This window comes from Plecotus auritus, assembly GCF_963455305.1.
Source record: "Plecotus auritus genome assembly, chromosome: 10".
NCBI classification, from domain to species: domain Eukaryota; kingdom Metazoa; phylum Chordata; class Mammalia; order Chiroptera; family Vespertilionidae; genus Plecotus; species Plecotus auritus.
The window spans coordinates 15672453-15694004 of record NC_137785.1 but is presented as its reverse complement, the minus strand read 5'-3'; the positions used below and the strand labels follow the sequence as shown (position 1 = coordinate 15694004).

The window sequence follows — 21552 nt, the reverse complement described above, 5'->3', positions numbered from 1 at the left end:
TTACCTGTAGTCAAGGACTCATAATATGATTGCTTTATTTCATACAGTATATTGGATTAAAATTAAGGAATGTATCCCCACAGGTGAATCTTTGCTCTTCAGAAGTGAATTTGTGTCTGCTGCAGATATATATATATATATATATATATATATATATATATATATATATATATATAAACATTAATTGCATTATTGATTATAAAAACACATATAGAAATAATCATTGACTGTCAAAGTGTTTTACAATTCATTGATCCAGGCAGGGGTCCTCAAACTACGGCCTGCGGGCTACATGCGGCCCGCCGAGGACATTTATCTGGCCCGCCGGGTGCCGCTGCCTGTCCTGATTAGCAGCCGACTCATCCCGGGCCCGCAGTGCGCATAGGAATTTGTTCATAGTTTTTTTTAAAACTATAGTCCGGCCCTCCAACGGTCTGAGGGACAGTGAACTGGCCCCCTGTTTAAAAAGTTTGAGGACCCCTGATCCAGAGGAACACTGCAAACATCAAATGGGAGGAGGTAAATTTGTAGTAAAAGATGTTGGATGATGTCCAGAACATATTCATTTGGAAAACAAATCTTGGGATTTTCATGTGATCACATTTTTTTTTAAAAAAGGTATAGATGCATTAGCTAGGTATTCTAGTTACCTCTAAATGGGTTTTTGCATTTTTTTGTGTTTCAATAAAACTTTATTATGGACACTGAAATTTGAATTTATTATATATTTTTCAGGTGTCATGAAATATTCTTTTCATTCCCCCCCACCACACCTGTTAAAAATGTAGAATCCATTCTTGGTTATTTTTGTGGGGTATTTTTGTTGTTAATTCTCACCTGAGGATATTTTTCCATTGATTTTTAGAGAAAGAAAGAGAGCAACATTGATGTGAGAGAGACACAATGATTGGCTGCCTCCTGCACATGCCCTGACTGGGGCCAGGGATTAAACCTGAAACCAAGGTATGTGCCCTTGACTGGAAATTGAACCCACAACCCTTCATGCCAAGGCCGATGCTCTAACCACTGAGAACACCAGCCAGGGTATACTCAATGAGATGGCAGGCTGGATTTGGCCCACAAGCTATAGTTTGCCAACTCCTAATGTAGTTGATCATATTTAAAATTTTTTTTAAATTACAGTCGACATTCAATATTATAGGAAATATTATAGCAGTACAGCATAGTGGTTAGACATATAAGTTAAGAAGTGATCCCCAATAAGTCTAGTATCACCTGACACCACATGTAGTTATTAAAATATTAGAGGCTCAGCGCACAAAATTGCGTGTGGTAGCCCGCCACTGCTGGCAGCACCACTCACCCGCCCGCCGCTGCTTGCTGCACTCGCTGCCCCGCCCGTCCGCTGCCCACCTTGCTGTGATCGAAGCCTGTGGGCTGCGGGGGAGGGACTGAGGTGCTCAATGCACCTCATGGTGACCAGTCGTTTGGTCGTCCTGGTTGTCACAGACACTGGCTTTTTATATATTTATATAGATTATCAACTATACTAGAGGTCTGATGGACGAAAATTGTGCTCTGGTCGGTGGGGGGGGGGGGGGGGGGCGTCCCTCAGCCTGGCCTGCGCCCTCTTGCAGTCTGGGACCCCTTAGTGCTGCTGCAGAGGCAGGAGTGGCTCCCGCCACCACCGCTGTGCTCGCCAGCCGTGACCCTGGCTTCTGAGTGGCACGCCCCCTGTGGGAGCACACGGACCACCAGGGGCAGCTCCTGCGTTGAGCCACATGGGCTGGGCTTATTCATTTTTTTCAGAAAGAATAGTTTATGGGTGGTTAAGCCCAGCCATGTGGCTCAGTGGTGGTCAGTGCGCATCATAGTGACTGGTCATTCTGGTCGTTCTGCCGTAACGGTCGCTTAGGCTTTTATTATATAGATCCCCCATGCTGTACTTTACATCCCCAAGACTACTTTGTAACTGCCATTTTGTACTTCTTTCACCCAGCCTCCCAACCCCTGCATTTCTTTAAACATTTTTGAAATAATTTAAACCTTCCTGTAAAAATTATATAAAATCTCATATACTCTTTATTAAGAATTACCAGTGGCCCGATGTACAAAATTCGTGCACGTTAAAAGGGGATTAGAGAAAATAATTTAATATTGCTATTGGCCCTTTATAATAGAAGTGTCAGAGATGAAAGAAAATTAGTAAAATGTATATGAAAACCTTCCTCCTGTCAGAGACTGGGGCTCACCATGGGACCCAGAGTGAAGTCCCCGCCCACCCACATGCGTCTCAAAATTGTGTGAGACCCAGACCCAGCTGGCCCCCCCATTGGGCTAGATCCAGACCCGGCCAGTCCCACCCTTGTCAAGCCCTGCTGGGCAGGGGTTGTAGCCTCAGGTACCCTGGCCCGGCGCCAGGACAGGCAGGACACAGCCTGAGATCCCCTGTCAAGCCCCGCTGGATGGGGGGCATGGCCTGAGGTCCCCCATCAACCCCCGCCAGGCGGGGGGGGGCGCAGCCTCAGGTCCCCTGGCCCAGCACTGGGAGGGGGGTGCAGCCTCAGGTCCCACATCAAGCCCCACTGGGCAGGGGTGCAGCCTGAGTTCCCCTGACCCAGGACTGGGGGTGCACCTTGAGGTCCCCCGTCAAGCCCCGCTGGGTGGGGGGCATGGCAGGAGGTCCCCTGTCAAGCCCAGCCAGGCAGGGGGGCCCAGCCTCAGGTCCCCTGGCCCAGTGCTGGGGTGGGGGGTGTGGCCTGAGGTCCCTTGTCAAGCCCCACCGGGTGGTGGGTGTGGTCTGAGGTCCCTGGCCTGGTGCTGGGGTGGGGGGAGCAGCCTGAGGTCCCCTAGCCCAGCACCAGGATAGATAGCGCACCTTGAGGTTCCCCGTCAAGCCCCACCGGATGGGGGGTGCGGCCTGAGGTCCCCTGTCAAGCCCTGCCGGGTGGGGGGTGCGGCCTGAGGTTCCCTGTCAAGCCCTGCTGGGTGGAGGGCATGGCCTGAGGTTCCCTGTCAAGCCTTGCCGGGTATGGGACATGGCCCGAGGTCCCCTGGCAAGCCTGGCCAGGCAGGGGGGTGCGGCCTGAGGTCCCCGGGCCTGGTGCCGGGGTTGGGGGTGTGGCTTGAGGTCCCCTGGCCTTGTGCTGGGACAGGGGGTGAGGTCTGAGGTCCCCTGTCAAGCCCCATGGGGGCAGGGGAGGGTGTAGCCTCAGGTCCCTGCTGATTGCTCGTTAAGGCTCCTTAAGGGAACTTGGCCTCAGCTGTGGGTGCAGCCATCTTTGTGATGGAGTGATTGTCAATTAGCATATTCCCTCTTTATTAGATAGGACTAGTTGGCAATGTGTTTGAGTCATTATTCTATGCAAGTGAATTTGTACATACATTGATACTTCTGTGTACATGCACATTTTTTTAAAACTTCCTTCCCTTTCTTTTTTGAAATTTATTTTTTGGTAAGTGATGGAATTAAAATCAACTTATGGGATCTTCAAGATGTATATTGACTCTGTCAGAATTTAATTATTCTTCATAGGAATATATAGTTCTTCCTATGCCAGTTACCAAAATTTTTCCTCATTCCCACTACTTTGTAGTACCATGTTTAAAGAAAACCAGTAATCTATAATAATAAAAGGGTAATATGCTAATTAGACTGGACATCATTCCGGACGTCCTTCCTGACGAAACTGGGGCCAGAGGGAAGCCAGCCCATCCTGGGTGCCTGCGGGCAGCCCGAGGGAAGCCAGCCCAGGTCAGCAGGGGGAAGGAAGGCCTACTCTTGCACGAATTTTCGTGCATCGGGCCTCTAATCTATACATAATTATAGGTCTGTTTTGGCTTGCAATTTCCTTTGGTTGATCTATTTTTCAATACTTTTACCAAAACCACAGTACTTTAGTTACTATAGCTTTGCAATGAGTCTTTTTTTTTTTTAAATATATTTTATTGGTACTTCACAAAGAGGAAGGGAGAGGGATAGAGAGTTAGAAACATTGATGAGAGAGAAACATCGATCAGCTGCCTCCTGCACACCCCCCACCGGGGATGTGCCCGCAACCAAGGTACATGCCCTTGACCGGAATCGAACCCGGGACCCTCCAGTCCGCAGGCCGACGCTCTATCCACTGAGCCAAACCGGTTTCGGCGCAATGAGTCTTTTTTTTTAAATAAATTTTTATTGGTTTCAGGAAGGGAGAGGGAGAGATAGAAACATCAATGATGAGAGAGAATCATTGATTGGCTGCCTCCTGCATGCCCCCTACTGGGGATCAAACCTGCAAGCTAGCATGTGCCCTGATGGTGAATCGAACCATGACCTCCTGGTTCATAGGTCGACGGTCAACCACTGAGTCACGCCAGCCAGGCTTGCAATGAGTTTTGATATTTAGTAGAGGATGTGTTCTTATCTTGTTGTCTTTTAGGATATCTTGGCAGCTTCCAGGAGATACAAACAGAACCACCCATAAACTATTCTTTCTGAAAAAAATGAATAAGCCCAGCCCATGTGGCTCAGTGGTTGAGTATTCATTTCCTAATCAGGGCACATGCCCGGGTTGCATGCTCGATCCCCATTAGGGGGTGTGTAGGAGGCAGTGATCAATGATTCTCTCATCATTGATGTTTCTATCTCTCCCTCTCCTTTCTCTGAAGTCAATAAAAATATATATTTTAAAAAATGAATCAAATTGAGCCTCTAACTCTAATCATTGTTTTATAGGCAATATGGAGAAATATTTGCAATAACATGAATGTAACTGGAGGGCATTATGTTAAGTGAAATAAGCCAGAGAAAGACAAATACTGCCTAGTAGAATTATATGTGGAATCTAAGGGGGTGGGGGGAGAGTCAAACTCATAGAAACAGAGTAGAATGGTGGTGGTTGCCTGGGGGATGCAGATGGGGGTGGGGGAAGTGGGGTGCAAACCTTCAGTTATAAGATGATTAAGGCCTGAGGATCTAATGTATTCCATGTTGACTACAGTTGAAATTTGCTGAGAGTAGATCTTAAAGGTTCTCACCACAAAGTTAGCAGTGTGAGTTGATGGATGTGTAAGTTAAATTGTAAGTACATTCACAATGTACTTACTATACATATATCAATTCATAGCATACACTTTAACAAAAAATTTATTGATTGACTTTAGAGAGTGAGGAGAAGGCAGAGAGAGAAACATTGACTTGTTGCTCCACCCATTCATGCATTCATTGGTTGCTCCTTGTATGTGCCATGACCGGGAATCAAATCTGCAACCTTGGTGTATCAGGGCAAAACCAACTGAGCTACCTGGCTAGAGACTAAATAAAGGGTGTCCCTCCAAAATGTATACACACACTTTGAATAATTACAAAGGCAGTGTTTGTTAAAATACATTCCATTTTCAAAATTGAGCTATCAGTGCTCACTTCAGCAGCACATATACTAAAATTGGAACAATACAGAGATTAGCATGGCCCCTGTGCAAGGATGACATGAAAATTCGTGAAGCGTTCCTTATTTAAAAAACAAATTGACCCCTAACTGGGTTGGCTCAGTGGATAGAGCATTGGCCTGCGGACTGAAGGGTCCCAGGTTCGATTCCGGTCAAGGACATGTACCTTGGTTGCGGGCACATCTCCAGTAGGGGGTGTGCAAGAGGCAGCTGATTGATGTTTCTCTCTCATTGATGTTTCTAACTCTCTATCCCTCTCCCTTCCTCTCTGTAAAAAATCAATGAAATATATAAAAAAAAAATTGAGCTATCAGCTGTTAAAGTGTATACATTTTTGAGACACCCTAGCATACCTCAATAAATGTGCCCTAAAAAAGTTGAATTTGTTACAGTTACTTGAGTGCGATCCCATACATCCACACCTATTTTTTGAATAATCATGGTTCTTGTAGAACAATAAAACATCCTATCATATTTATGATGTCAAGAGCAGGCTGTATATAGATTATGAGACGTTTGAAGGTGAGCTAAAGAAAGAAACATTTTCAACATACATTCTAGGCTTTTCCAACTTACAGTATTTCCTTCACTTTCTTGACTGTATTTTCTTTTACTTGCCAGAAACTAATTTAAAAATGAATATTTAAAGCCAAGATACATGGGAAACTTTTGGTATTTGTTCTGTGGGGTGGTGAGAGATCACTTTTCCTTTTTGTGTGGCCAGCATTTCTGAATGAATAGCTCACACAAGATAAACTGTCAGAGATTTAGGGGCACCCAGGGACTACCAAACAGACTTTGAGAGCCTTTAACTTTGTATCCTATTCATCTACTTTTACTTTTCAGTCACACTTATTAATACTGTGATTTTTTTTAATTTAGAAAAAAGAAAAGGGAAAAAAAAAAGTCAAGCTCTAATAGTGCCTAAGAACTGACTGAACTGAACCATCTTAATGTATTGTTTTTTTGTTTTGTTTTGTTTTTTGGAAGTGGCAACCTAATAGAAGCGCTACCTTGTGGAGGATTCTGGGAAATGTAGTCCAGAGGCGCTGGGCGGTGCGATCCACTTCCGCTCTGGGAGGGAGGAGCTGTAGCCCTTGTTTCCCTCCGGGATTCTGGAGTGGGATGGGCGCGAGTCACCACGATCTCCTAGAGGTGAGTGAGGGAGTGAGAGAGGGAGTGAGTGAGGGAGGGAGGGAGGGAGTGACCCCTGTGATTCTTACTAGCTTGCGTGGGCGTGGGACCCGTAGGTGCCATCCCCGCTCTTGGGGAATAGAAGCGGCGGATGGCAGGTTTGTGCAAGGTTCGCGCGTGGTCGGGAATCTGTTTCAGTGTCTCTGGGCCGATTCCCTCGCCTCCCTTACTTCCGCTTACTCCGTACCTTTCCAGTTACATAATCTCTGTAGAGTTATGGATTTATCTGTTTCTCCTGCCTAGAGAGGAGTTGACAGTAGTGTCACCGGACAGGGACCAAGTTCACAGTAGTGTCACCCGGACCGGGATCAGGCCGCGTCACCCCCCAGCCAGCCGTGAGTGTGTGGGTTCTGGATTTCGTGTCGGTAAGATTTCACAACAGGAATCCAGGTGATTTTAAGAGGCTATTTATTAAAGCTGGGACAGGTAGCGTTAGGAGAAAGAAAATAGAAAGTTCACCCGGGAGAAGGCGTGGGCGTGCTCCAAAGAGAGCTAGGGCCGGCTTCCTGTATCTTGAGGGGTTTAATCTGCTTCCCAAAGGCGGGGTTTTTAGGGGAGGCCACAGGGGAGGGTCTCAAAAAAATATTCATCAGCTTTTCTAGGTGTGCACTTTCATGGTCGTGGTCTCCACTGACAGGTCAGCGCTGGGGCACGGGTCATTCGTCATTGCAGCTGGCCCTGGCCTCCCTGCCCTGGTTTTGCAGCTTTTCTGGGCCTGGAGCTGAAGTTCAACTGGTGCCTTGATGTTATTTCTAGAGAGGCAAAGTCAGGGAGAAGGGCTAAACCGATGACCAGCGATAGGGAACATCACCTGTGGCAAGGTCTGGCACCAGTTTCCCCAGGCTTTCCACCTGTGGGACCTCTGTATCTGGCTGTAAATCGCTCTGCCAGTTGGTACAGTTATCTGTCTGTTTTCCCATTCCACTTGCCAAGGAGTTTTCCTAGCTTCTTACTGTTCTGCCTCAGGAGGACCTCCCTAGTGGGCGCGTGGTAAGATTAGGGGAAAGTAAAAGATGTAAAAGTGCTTAGCAGTGATCCCAGCACAAGCAACTAGTGAGAGGTGGCTGGTTGTTATCAATCTATTATTTCTTTCTGAGAAGTGCTCAGTCCCTGAAAGCTTCGGTGCTGAGCCTGCATAAGGTCTGAGCTCCAGCTCCAGCACCACTGGCCCTTGTCTGTCCACTGCGGGGAGTGGGGTGTTGGAGGATTGCTAAGGACTTCCCACTCCCCCATCCTGTTTGAAAAGAAGAAGTGGGTCCTCCCCAGCTAGTTCCTGGAGGATGTCCACTGTGATTTATCCTGGACCAGAGACACGATTGTAATATTTTCCAGCCTCCTTTTCTCTCTCAGCCTGACTTCTCAAAGACGGTACAGAGAGGAGGCGGGAGTGACCCCTGGCTTGTGGTAACATTGTCCCAACGTGTGTGTCGTTTCTGTTCTCAATAGGGAAGCAGACTTCCTTCACTCATTAGCAAGTTTTCTCTATTGGGCAAACGTTCAAATATTTAATGAGTGAAGGGGAGGTTGGATGAGACATGTATTGATGAACGAGTAGCAATATTTAACATATTGAGTGACAGTCTTCTATAGGTTTTATTTGCTTTAATTATTTAATCCTCATAGCAGACAAAGGACATTGATAGGTGAAGAGTTTAAGGCAGGGGTCCTCAAACTTTTTAAACAGGGGGCCAGTTCACTGTCCCTCAGACCGTTGGAGGGCCGGACTATAGTTTTAAAAAAAAACTATGAACAAATTCCTATGCGCACTGTGGGCCCGGGACGAGTCGGCTGCTAAGCAGGACAGGCAGCGGCACCCGGCGGGCCGGATAAATGTCCTCGGGGGGCCGCATGTGGCCCATGGGCCGTAGTTTGAGGACCCCTGGTTTAAGGGAACAGGGAAGACACAGAACTGAGAATTTGAACCCAGGCAGCCTGGTTCTTGACCTTCCTGCCATACTCTCCTTCAGCCCTGAGAAATGGTAATCCCGAGGACTGAAGGAGGGAGGGTCATTTGGTAATAATTTAGGACCTTAGAGCCCTTGAAGTCTGTGCTCATTTAATTAATTCCTTGTTATTTTATATGACACTAGAGGCCTGCTGCATGAAAATTCATGCACTGGAGGGAGTGTCCCTCAGCCCGGCCTGCCCCCTCTCACAGTCTGGGAGCCCTCAGGGGCGGGAGGCGACCTGGCAATCAGGGGAAGGCAATGCCCCCATCACATCACTGCTGCTGCTGCCACTGCCGGCAGCGCAAGCCTCGGCTGGCCTTGGTTACCTGAGCCTCGGATGGCCCTGGGCGGCTGGGCAGCCACCATCTGAGGCTTGCCTGCGCCTGGGCTGGCCCTGGGCGGCTGGGGGGCTGAGGGGCCTGGGGGACTTCAGGGGCAAGTGCGTGGAGCCTTGCTGCGTGCCTGCCGCCCCAGCGGGGCTGAGGGGACAGGGTGCTGCCATCTTGTGGCTGTGGGCGCTGCCATCTTTGAGGGCATGGCAGTCAATTAGCATAGTCCCTCCTTATTGGCTGTGGGTGCTGCCATCTTTGAGGGTGTGGCAGTCAATTAGCATATTCTCTCTTTATTAGATAGGATTATATTCATACTAGAGGCCCGGTGCATGAAGTTTATGCACTGGGTGTGGGGGGGTCCCTCAGCCCAGCCTGTACCCTCTCCAATCCAGGACCCCTCGGACATCCCTCTTGCAATCTGGGACTGCTGGCTCCTAACTGCTCGCCTGCCTGCCTGCCTGATCACCCCTAACCGCCTCTGCCTGCTGGTCTGATTGCCCCCTAATTGCCCTCCCCTGCCAGCCTGATAGCCCCCTAACTACCCTCCCCTGCTGGCCTGATCACCCCCTAACTGCCCTCCCTGCCGGCCTGATTGCCCCTAACGGCCTCTGCCTTGTCCCCTGCCACCGTGACTTTGTCCAGAAGGACGTCTGGAAGATGTCTGGTCTAATTAGCATATTACTCTTTTATTAGTATAGATTCTGATTATTGAGTTAATTTGTGCTCATCATAGAGAATTTGAGAAATAGCTGAAGGAAGCCAAACATTATCCATGATCCCACATTTAGAGATAACTATAAGGATATTAATGTATTTCTCTTTAATTGTTTCTATGTATGTATATATTCTCTATGCTTCTCAAAACTTGTATCATAGTTGTCATCCTTGTGACAACTGTGATCATGAACCTTTTCAAACACAAGTGCAGAGAAAATAATATACTAATGAATTATCATGTGTGATCACAGCCTTCAACTGTTGTCAACTTTTTGTCCATCTTGTTATATAGTCCTCCCCCGTTTTCACATTTCCTTTGGTATTTTATTGCCAACTCCAGACATGGAGGCAAGAGGATGTATGTTGGATTATTATAAATATATGGAGGTCAAGGGAGAGAAGACATGAACCATTCCCAAGTCCGCACCTGGTAACTAGGAGAATGGTGGTAGGTGAGAAAGCTGGGGGCCCTGAAGAGTTCTAGGAGAATGGTGGTAGGTGAGAAAGCTGGGGGCCCTGAAGAGTTGCAGTTAAAGGGGAGGCGCTGGATTTTGTTTGCTTATTTGGAATTTAGTTTGCTCTTGGTTTCCAGCCGGTGTCTCCCCCTAAGCTGTCGATTCCTATGCTGTGGGGGTTGTGTCGTTCTTTTCAGCGTGCCCAACACTGTGACGAGGTTCGCAGAGGGAAGTTATTCAATCAGTGTTTGTGGCTGGAGCATGTGTCAGCTGGCAGCTGGAGACTAGGGCCAGCAGCCCTGAGAGATCGTTTTCTGATTTCCTGAAGGTGGATTAGGTGACAAAACTATGAGAAGGATCCATATGGGTATCTCTGGTCCTTTATCTCACTCACTCTCGGCTGTTCAGTTGCTTTTCAAAGTATTTGATACTTGATGTACAGTTATTGACAATACATTCATATCCTAAAACAAATTTACTTAGGAACAAACCCAGACTAGTGTATCATTTCTGTATAATTTATTATATAAGGACAATGATAATTAGCGTTAATTGGGAGTGTATTATGGGTCAAGCAGAGTTTCCAGTGCTTTTGTGTATTAACTCATTATTTCCTCGAAACAACATACAGATGAGGCACAGGAGGATAATTGACCTGCAAATGTGACTGAACTAGTAACTATAGCACTGGCATTGACACCATCCCTTCTAAAATAGCACCTCCCATTTGTTTGTCTCCCTTTTTTCCTGCCATATTTTTCTTAACAGTGCTATGACTGACCAACACATTATGTACTTACTCATTGATTGGTTTCCTACCTGCCTCCTCTAGTGTAATATCAGAGATTAAGGACTTTATTTTTTATCTTTTAAAATATATTTTATTGATTTTTTACAGAGAGGAAGGGAGAGGCATAGAGAGTTAGAAACATCGATCGGCTGCCTCCTGCACAACCCCTACCGGGGATGTGCCCGCAACCAAAGGTACATGCCCTTGACCAGAATCGAACCTGGGACCCTTCAGTCCGCAGGCCGACACTCTATCAACTGAGCCAAACCGGTTAAGGCCAGAGATCAAAGACTTTAATGTGCCAGGCCCATGTTAGATGCTCAATAAGGATTTGTTGAATAACTGAGTGAATGATCCTGGTGAGTAGTAATGAAGCTCTCAGTTAATATGATACAGGATGTATCTTTATCAACTTTCATTAAGTTATTCATTTCTTTTTTAACAAATCTGTCTTGAGTGCCTGCTACATGCCATGAACTGGGGAAAGAGTAGTGACCAAAACAATGGGGCTTCATTAAAAAGATGGATAAATACAAGGAAGGTAAATAACTAAACCACACAGGAGTATGTTAGAAAGTAATGACACTAAATATAAAAAGGAACTGAATGGGAGAAGAAGTGGTGGGGAATTTAAACTATATAAAGCATGGTCATGGAAGAACTCTTTGAGGAGAATGACATTTGAGAAAATACCTGGTGTGAAATCCATCAATCAACCAAGCAATCGCTTTTTAAATTAAATAAATAACTAAATAGGGTTTTGCCTTCCTGAGAAGCCCATGAATGACCCTTTTATGAAAAAGTAACTTTTAAGGATGACCTTGATGTTGTTTGAGCAAAGCCAGTGAAATATGAAACCCTGAAGATACAGTTCATCCTCTCCTCCTCCCATTTGGGAGCTACAGGCTCAGAATCGCTCAGCTCAGAGGAACCTCAGACATCAACTAGTTCACTCCTTCCTACTACCCAGTGGAGTGTGTTTTCAGCCGTTCATTGATTCCATGGCTTTTGAGTACTCACTCTATTCCAGCTGCAAAGGATAAAAAGATGTGTTAATCATCTTATAGGCAAAAGAGTTGCTTACCCACTAATTATCCCCCAACTACCCCCAGGTGATGGGAGGCTTCTCAGAGTAGCTGGCAGGCAGCAGGCTGGTGGTTGGTAGGTGGCCGGCAGGTGACCAGCTATCCCAGTGGTCGGCAAACTCAGTCAATAGAGCCAAATATCAACAGCACGATTGAAATTTCTTTTGAGAGCCAAATTTTTTAAACTTAAACTTCTTCTAATGCCACTTCTTCAAAATAGACTCGCCCAGGCCGTGGTACTTTGTGGAAGAGCCACACTCAAGGGGCCAAAGAGCCGCATGTGGCTCGAGAGCCGCAGTTTGCCGACCACTGAGCTAGCCAAACGCCCCAGACCCCACTTGCTTTCTCTCACTAAATACTGTGAAATGTCAGGTCTCCTTGCAAAACTCCATTACTGAGCAGAGCAGGAGAGAGCAACAAATGTAGGGCCAGAGCAAGGAACTGGATGTTATAAACTAAGGCTTTGAGAAGTGGATGCATTGCTCTCATTCCCACCACAGTCCTTCTGCCTGAAGTAGGAAGACCCATGAACATGAGTAGCTATCGGGTATTGCATGCTTATTTGAATTATTGACAAAGCTGGGAGCTAGATAATGGTGCTATCCCCACTTGATAGATGTGGACTAGGCACAAAGAGCTTGTGGGTCAGAAGGATCAGTAGTGGGATCCTGGCGATATGCCCCACCCAGACCTTTTGGCCTCCGAGTTTGCTTTCATTGTCATGGCCAGTACATCCCAGTGCCTTTCATTTCCCACGGTACCCAGCATGGGAGTGCTAACCCTGGGACCGTCAAGGGTCTCTGCGCTAGCCTTACTGCGTGGAGCCGGGCAGGCAGTTCACTGCACCAGGGCCCCTGGCTGAGAGGTACTGCTATGGGCCAAAGGAGGGGGTCACTTTAAAATTCCCACAGAGCAGCCATGTGTGCCAGGGCCCGTGTCTCATGGCTTCTTTCTCCTTTGCCTCTTCTGCCTTCCCAGGGTTCTGTGCTTCTCCAGGAGCAGGAGAAAATGGCCAAGTTCCAGGTGAGTTGAGTTTTGATTTTGATCTCTTAAAGATCTCTTCTCAAAGGTTAGACACAGCATCTTTCTCTTCCTCGGGAAGGATAAAAGACAGGTGTTTGTTATGTGCCAGTGACTATTGTTTGTATTGGTTCTGTTTTTGTTTTTGTCTTTAGCTTTTGGTTTTACTTTTGATCATCTTCATTTTTCTGCTCAAAAAGTGCAGAAATTCATAGATATAAAAATTTTTTAAAATATGTTTTTATTGATTTCAGAGAGGAAGGGAGAGGGAGAGAGATACCAGTAGAAACATCAATGATGAGAGAGAATCATTGATCAGCTGCCTCCTGCACGCCCCACAGTGGGATCGAGCCCACAACCCAGGCATGTGCCCTTGACCGGAATCGAACCTGGGACCCTTCAGTCTGCAGGCTGATGCTCTATCCACTGAGCCAAACCGGCTAGGGCTAAAAAAAAATTTTTTAAAGCCACATTACTAGGGGGTGGGAGTGGCTGGGGAGAGGTCAATGATAGAAAAAGGAGACATATGTAAGACTTTAAACAATGAAGAATATTTTAAAAAGCCACATTACTACACTGCTATGTCAGCTATTTCCCCATGCTGTATTTTATATAATTACAGCCACAGCACATGTACAATTTTAAATCTTAAGTTTTCACTTAATGTTAGCAGCTTTGTTGTGATTTGGCATTATTTTATGTACTTCTTTAGAAGGGTTTCTATTTTTTGTGTAAACTTCAGAAGCTACAAACATGCCCCAGTGTGCCGCTGAATGAATTTTGTTTTGATTCATAACACTTTTGCATGGGTTTTAAACTTGAAATATAATTTATTTACAAAAATTAGACATCTTAAGTGTTAGGTCGATGACAGTGCTATGCCCCATTTTGATAGTTGAATAATTACATTGGACCACCACCCAAAACCCGAAGTAGACCATTTACATTACCCCCAAAAGTTCTCTCCTGTGTCTTGGACTGGCTGTGAAAGACATGAGTTTATTAGGACTTATTTGAACTTACATGTGCACGGGGCAGGGAGCGGGGGTGGGTGGGGAGTGGTTGCCAGTGAAGTCTCTGCAACACAGGCTTTCTTAGTACAGGGCTATCTAGAGTACAGAAAACAGAGCAACCAGCCATATGTTTCACTCTAGGCTCACACCCAGAAACGTTTTCTTTTCGGCCCTTCCTTGACCGAGGCCTTGGCCAGGTTCCCAAAGTCCCATGGTATACGTTCAGATGACCTTCTTATATTCCCAAAGGGGAGAGTTGGAGGGGGCCAATGTTCTCTCATACTACATAGTCTTTCGAGTCAGTTTTCTACCCCTCGGAGGCATCTGCTGTTCTGATCTGTCATCGAATGATGAGTTTACTTGTTTACAAATTTAATATATTTAATTCGTACAGTGTGTACTCTTGTGCCTGGCTTTTTTCACTCAGCATAATGTTTTTGAGATTCGTCTATGTCAGGGGTGGGCAAACTTTTTGACTCGAGGGCCACAATGGGTTCTTAAACTGGACCGGAGGGCCGGAACAAAAGCATGGATGGAGTGTTTGTGTGAACTAATATAAATTCAAAGTAAACATCATTACATAAAAGGGTACGGTCTTTTTTTAAATTTTATTTCAATAGTTTTATTCATTTCAAACATTTTAACAAGAAGAATGTAAACACTAATTATTATAATTTGAAACTTCAAAAAATGGAGGAATCATAGCACAATAAAATACCTTATATTGAAGATGGCAAAGGCAAAATAAAATTGCCTAACAAAGGAAAGGTACAAAAGCCTTTCAAATTAAACTTAAATATAATAAAATAATTTAAAACTAAAACAAATAGAAAAGAACAAAATGTGTAAACAGTAAATGCGGTTAGTGGCCACGGTAGCGTTACTGATACCGCATCCGTATCAGCAAAAAAATGCAGCCGCAGCATGGCTAGTGTGACATGTCCTCTGTGTGTCTTTTTCCCTGCTGCGCGCGTCCGCAGTGGGAAAAAAAACTGCAGTGGATACAAGCCCTAAAAGCTGAAAGTCTTTGTTGTTTTTTTAACAAGTCATTGTGATGTACAGAATGTGGGAACAGGAAAAAATTGTGTTTGAGTAGAGCTCTTAATCTTACCTCAGAAAGGCTCTGATACTGTGCTCTCCAGGGGCGTGTCTCCTTACATCACCACGATAACGTGTCTACGCATTCCCAGGGTGATGTGGGGAGACGCGTCCGCGGGCATTACAAGGAGCCTCTGGAAGATTGAGAGGTTGTTCCTTCTACTGAATGGGCGGATATAAATCCGCCCACTCAGAAGAAGGAGCTGCAGCCGTGTTTCCCGACGTTGCCATGTTAACACTGCTGCTGGTGAAGGAGCGGAGGGGAGAGCAAGAGAACCCTCGGCTCTTTCGGCTCCACGGGCCGGATAGAACAGCCGAACGGGCCGGATCCGGCCCGTGGGCTTTAGTTTGCCCACGGCTGGTCTATGTGGTATGCATCACTACATTATTCCTTTTTATTGTTGAGTTGTATTACATTTTATGAATATATATGACACTTTGTTTATCCTTTGGAAGAAAAGACAAAATTCTCCTTTTGAAGGGCATTTGGGTTCTTTGGCAGCTTTTGGTATACATAAAAGTCCTGTGAGCATTCTTGTGCAGGTCTTCTTGTGGGTATGTTTTCATATCTCTTGGGTAAGCATCTAGAAGTGGAATGACACAGTTTGTAGGGCAGGTGAATGTAAGCAGTTACCCAAAGAGGTGGCACCATTTACAGCCCACCACAGCATCTGAGAGTTTCAGTTGCTCTACATTTTGCCATAATTTGATGTAGATCTTTTTATTTCAGTCATTCTAATGGATGGCATCTCACTATCACTGTAATTTGTATTTCCATTATGAAAAATGATGTTGGGTACTTTTTCATGTGCATTTACACCATATATATATATATATATATATATATATATATATGTATATATATATATATATATATATGTATATATATATATATATATATATATATACTTTTTGAAAAGTTTGTTGAAGTTGTTTGCCCATTTTAAAAATGGGCTTCTACTTTTTATTGTTAATGAAGGTATTCTTTTCATATTCCGAGTTCAAGTTCTTTGTCAGTTATATTTACTGCGAGTAAATATTTTTCCTTTCTGTGGTTTTCTTAACAGTGTCTTTGTAATCATTTTTTAGTTATAATTTGCATGTAATGTACATAATATAAACTTTTCTGATCAGTTTTGGCAAATATACATGCCCTTGTGACCGCCGCCCCATCTAAATGTAGACTGTTTCTATCACCACAGAGGTTTCCTCATGCCTCTTCCCACACCACTCACTGTAGGCAACAGCACTGATTAACTTTACATCACTGCAGATTAATCTTTTCTTGAGTTCATATAAATGGAATTATGTAGTACTAGAGGCCCAGTGCACGAATTCGTGCACGGGTGGGGTCCCTCCGTCTGGCTGGCAATCGGGCTGGCGGTGGGAGGGGGGAGCGGGGGGCGGGAACCACAGGATATTGTCTGGCCGCAAGAGGTGGCTGGGGCAGATGCTCAATGCAGGAGCTGCCCCCTGGTGGTCAGTGTGCTCCCTCAGTGGGAGCGTCGCTCAGCTGACCAATGGGCACCAGATGCAGGGCTCACGGCTGGCTGCTGCAGCCCGGAGACTGCGTGGAGCGGCAGCGAGCCTACTGAGCAGCAGTGGTGGCAGGCGTAGTGGGGCTGGGATGAGCAGGTGCAGCAGGTAGGAGCGGCAGGTGGCGTTGGACTGCTGGTTTCGGCCCGATCCCCGCAGGCTATGCCAAGAGACCTGGCCTGCGGGATCAGGCCAAAACCGGCTCTCCAACATCCCCCGAGGCATCCAGGATTGCGAGAGGGAGCAGGCCAGGCCAAGGGACCCCACCAGTGCATGATCTGGGCTGGGGAGGGACGCTGGAGATTGGCCAGCCAGGGAGGGACCGCGGGAGGGCTCCAGGGCATGTCTGGCCCATCCTGCTCAGTCCCGATCGGCTGGACCCCAGCAGCAAGCTAACCTACCAGTCAGAGCATCTGCCCCCCATAGCGACTGGTCGACTGTCTGCCCCCTGGTGGTCAGTGCACGTCATAGTGAGCAGTTGAGCGGACTTAGCATATCATTAGCATATTATGCTTTGATTGGTTGAACAGTCGACCGGACACTTAGTTTATTAAGCTTTTATTATATCGGATGTTCTCTTTTTGTGTATGGCTTCATTTGTTCATCATTATGGTTTTGAACACATATCAATAGTTTATTCCTTTTAAAAAAATAGTTTATTCCTTTTTATTGCTGCGTTGTATTTCATTTTACGGGCATACCACAATTGGGTTATCCATTCGCCTATTAGTTTTTGGCAAATGTAAATAAACTTCTGTGACCACTTGCAGACTAGACTTTTGGGTGAACATGGGTTTCCTTTCTTTTGTATGTTTTTTTTCTCTTTCTTTTGATAAATAACTAGGAGGAGACTCTCTTTTAAAAAATTGCCAAATCATTTTACACTGTGGTTGTATATTTTACAGTCTCAACAGAAATATGTTAGAATTCTAGTTGGCTCACATCATTTCCAACAGGATATATCTTTAAACTTTTAAATTTTAGGCATTCTAATGATAGTATAGTGATATATCAGTGTGATTTTCTTTCTTTCATTTTTTTTTCAATCAGTGCAATTTTCATTTGCATTTCCCTGTTGGCTGAGGATTTTGAACATCTTGTCTTCTTTTTGATCATTTGTATATCTTCTTTTGGAGTTGTTTGTTCAACTCTCTTATTCAATTTTTAAAATAAGTTATGTTCTTACTCTTGAATTTTAAATGTTCTTTTTAGATTCTGGATACAAGTCCTTCTGACCCACGAACATTTAGATATTTCATTTACCTCTTTTTTCATTTATTTGGGGCTTATTTCGTTTCTCTCAGTCATGTTTTACAGTTTACAATGTATAGATTTCTTACACATATTTTGTTGCTGTTGTTAATTATCACCTAAGGATATGGTTTCCACTGATTTTCTTTTTAGAGAGTGTGGAAGGGAGGGAAAGAGGAGGATGAAGTGGAGGAGGAAAAGGAAAAGGAGGAGGAGAGAAAGAGAGAGAAAAACATCAACGTGAGAGAGACTCATCGAGTAGTTACCTCCTGCACTCATCCCAACTGGGGCCAGGGATCAAAACTGCAACCCGGGCCCAGCCCTCATGGCTTAGTGGTTGAGCATCAATATATGAACCACAAGGTCATGGTTTGATTCCCAATCAGGGCATACACCTGGGTTGTGGGCTCGATGTCCAGTGTGGGGCAGGCTGGAGGCAGCTGATCAATGATTCTCTCTCATCATTGATGTTTCTATCTTTCCCTCACCTTTCCTCTCTGAAATCAATAAAAATATATCAAAAAGAAAGAAAGAAAGAAAGAAAGAAAGAAAGAAAGAGAGAAAGGAAGAAATAAAGAGTGAAAAGGAAGGAAGAAAGGAAAGAAAGAAAGAAGCTACAACTCCAGTACATGCCCTTGACCTGGAATCAAACCTATGACCCTTTGGTGTGTGGGCTGACTCTCTAACCACTGAGCCATAGTGGCCAGGCCTTCGTACACATATTTTGTTAAACTTATCCCTAAGTGATATTTTGGGTTTGATGTTCTAAATGGTATTGGTTTTGTAGGAGGTCACCATTTGATTCCCGATCAGGGCATATGCCCAGCTTGTGAACTCAATCCCCAGTGTGGGGCATGCCAGAGGCAGCCAATCAGTGATTCTCTCTCATCATTGATGTTTCCCTCTACCCCTCTCCCTCCTTCTCTGAAATAAATTTTAAAATATTTTTTAAAAAATCTGTATATATAAAAGTCTAATATGGTAAGTTTCCAACCATCTGACTGGTTGCTATGATGCGCACTGACTACCAGAGGGCATATGCTCAACGCAGGAGCTTCCATGACGCGTACTGGCCATTTACAGCATCATGAACCTGGAGCCCACAAAGCAACACTCATCTTCCCCCAAGTGGGACACGGGCCCCGCCACTACCCCAGAGCAACACCCCACCAAATCGCAGCCAACACTGCTGAGACCCCATGAGGCCCACAGCCCAGCCCGGAAACAGTGGCTGTGGGCACCAGGTAATGATGTCAGGTAGCAACTCCCGGCTTCCTCTCCTTAGCGACTAGCCTCCTTGGAGTTTCTTCAGCCCAGGAACACGACTTGCTTTATAGCCAGGTGGAAACACTTTACACTATAACCAAATGTTTTCCCATGCCTCATCTCATTTGATCCTCACGGAAGTCCTGGAGTAGGTAGATAGGAGACTCGGTGGAATCCCTTTTTTTTTTTTTTTTTTCCATTGGCTGGAAAACAGAAATTTAGAAATCTTAGAAACTTGACCCGACTGAAAAGAAGTAAGAAATGGTGGACCTTGAAAATGACTTCAGGTTTTCTTACATGCAGAATATAGTCAAACACTGCTGCAGTTAAATATTTTACCCTTTGCTCTCCCTACATGATCTTACAATAATAATCTGCTTTGTGTTGCTATTTACTGCTGTGTTGCTGACAATTACCTGAAAGAGAAGTTGGGGTGCTTTACTGGGCTGGAAAAAATTTATCTAAATCAGAAAGCAGGTCTAATTAAGCAAGTTTATTCTATATTTATAAAAGGCTAAGTTGACTTGCTCATGCATGATACACATAAAGCTCTCGCTGGCGCCAATTGCATGCGTGTGTTTTGATCTGTCATTGTTGATCGTGAATTTGACTGACACTTCTATTATAGAGAAAGGGTGAATAGCAATATTAAAATATTCTAATTAATTTCCTTTCAATGTGCATGAATTCGTGCACCGGGCCACTAGTAAAAAATAAATGGTATTGGTTTTGAAATTCCATTTCTATTTGTTTGTTGCTAGAATATATAAATATAATTGATTTTTGTATCTTGATTCTGCTAAATTTGCATTCTAGTTCTAGTAATATTTTGTGCATCCCGGAATTTTCTATATAGACAGTAAATAAAGAGTTGTACTTCTTGTATTCCCATCCTCATTCTGTTGACTTCTTTTTCTTTCTTTATTGCATTGGCTAGGTCTGCTAGGACAGTTTTGAATAGAAGTACTGACCATGTACAGCCTTGCCTTGCTCCTAATCTTAGAGAGAAAGCATTCAGTCTTTCATCATTACCTGGTGCGCTTGTTTGTTTGTAATATATTTTTTATTGGTTTCAGAGAGGGAGAGAGGGACAGAAACATGATGAGAGAGACTCAATTGGCTGCCTCCTGCAGGCTCCTTACCAGCAATGGAGCCCACAACTTGGGCATGTGCCGTGACCTGGAGTCAAACTGGTGTATGAGATGATGCTCAACCAACTGAGCCACACCAGCTGGGCTACCTGATGGGTTTTTGTAGATGGCTTTATTGTGGTTAAGTTGCTACTTAGATTTTCTGTCATGAATGAATGTTACATTTTGTAAAACACTATTTCTTTTATAATTTTTTTAATATATATTTTTATTGATTTTTTACAGAGAGGAAGGGAGAGGTAGAGGGATAAAGAGTTAGAAACATTGATGAGAGAGAAACATTAATCAGCTGCCTCCTGCACACTCCCCACTGGGGATGTGCCCACAACCAAGGTACATGCCCTTGACCGGAATCGAACCTGGGATCCTTCAGTTCGCAGGCCAACGCTCTATCCACTGAGCCAAACCGGTTAGGGCTAAAACACTATTTCTGTTCATACTCAGATGGTTGTATGACCCTTTGGTTCAGTTTGATTCTTTTGAGCTTTGTTTTTAAGCCTTGATAGGGTGAGTCTAGAGTAAGCTTTATCTCAGAGCAGTGGTTCTCAATTTGAGCCATTTTGCCCCACCATGGGACATTTGGCAATGTCTAGACATTTTTGATTCTCATGACTAGAGAGGTGGGTACCACTGACAACTACTGGACAGAGGCCAGGAATGCGGATGATTGTCCTACAACGTGCAGGAAAACACCCACCCCACCGCCTCGCAACAAATGTCAGAAGTGCCACTGCTGAGAACCTCCCTTCCAGAGAAAGGTTAGCCCTTTCACTAAAGCTGGTCCTTCAGGGGCTGCTGGTGAAGGTCCCTAGTGATCAGCGAGGGCTTTCACTTCGGCCGTTTGGAATTCAAACACCTGAGTCCTACTGAGCTCTGGGAACCATTCGGCCCGTGGCTCCCCAGCCGCTGCAGGCCGGGCCTGTGCTTTTCATCCTGTGCCTGCTCCGGGTCGTCTTGGGGGCGGGCTCTAAGGGATGCAGGGTGCCTGTGCAGGCCAGTAGTACTCTTCTTCTGCATAGCTCCCTTCCTCTGGAGCTCCGCCCTGGAATTTCCAGCTCCCGTGGCCTCCCCATCCTCTGATTTCTGCCTCCAAGTCACAGAGGCTGTGTTTGGGTTCCCCTGTCCTGCTCCTGCTGCTCAAAAATGATCTACAAGCAGAAATCTAGAGTGATCATAGGGCTCATCTCATCTGCTTCCTTTATTTCAGGGATTAAAGGAATGTGCTTTCAATGTTGAAAACAGCTGTTCCATATATTTTGTTCATATATTTCCTACTTTTTTTTTTTTTTTTTGTGGTGGGA

At 45.1% G+C, this 21552-nt stretch overlaps 1 protein-coding gene across 1 annotated transcript in view; it reads left to right on the top strand.

The window, feature by feature from the left end:
• The first annotated feature begins 6476 nt into the window (after positions 1-6476).
• The window catches only part of LOC308235208 (uncharacterized protein), a 32218-nt gene continuing 17142 nt past the window's right edge, over positions 6477-21552 (top strand). The window contains exons 1-2 of the mRNA XM_080643988.1: positions 6477-6549; positions 12895-12939. Coding sequence (XP_080500114.1) covers positions 6520-6549; positions 12895-12939 — 75 coding nt within the window. The 5' untranslated portion in view covers positions 6477-6519. The remainder of the gene's footprint in view (positions 6550-12894; positions 12940-21552) is intronic.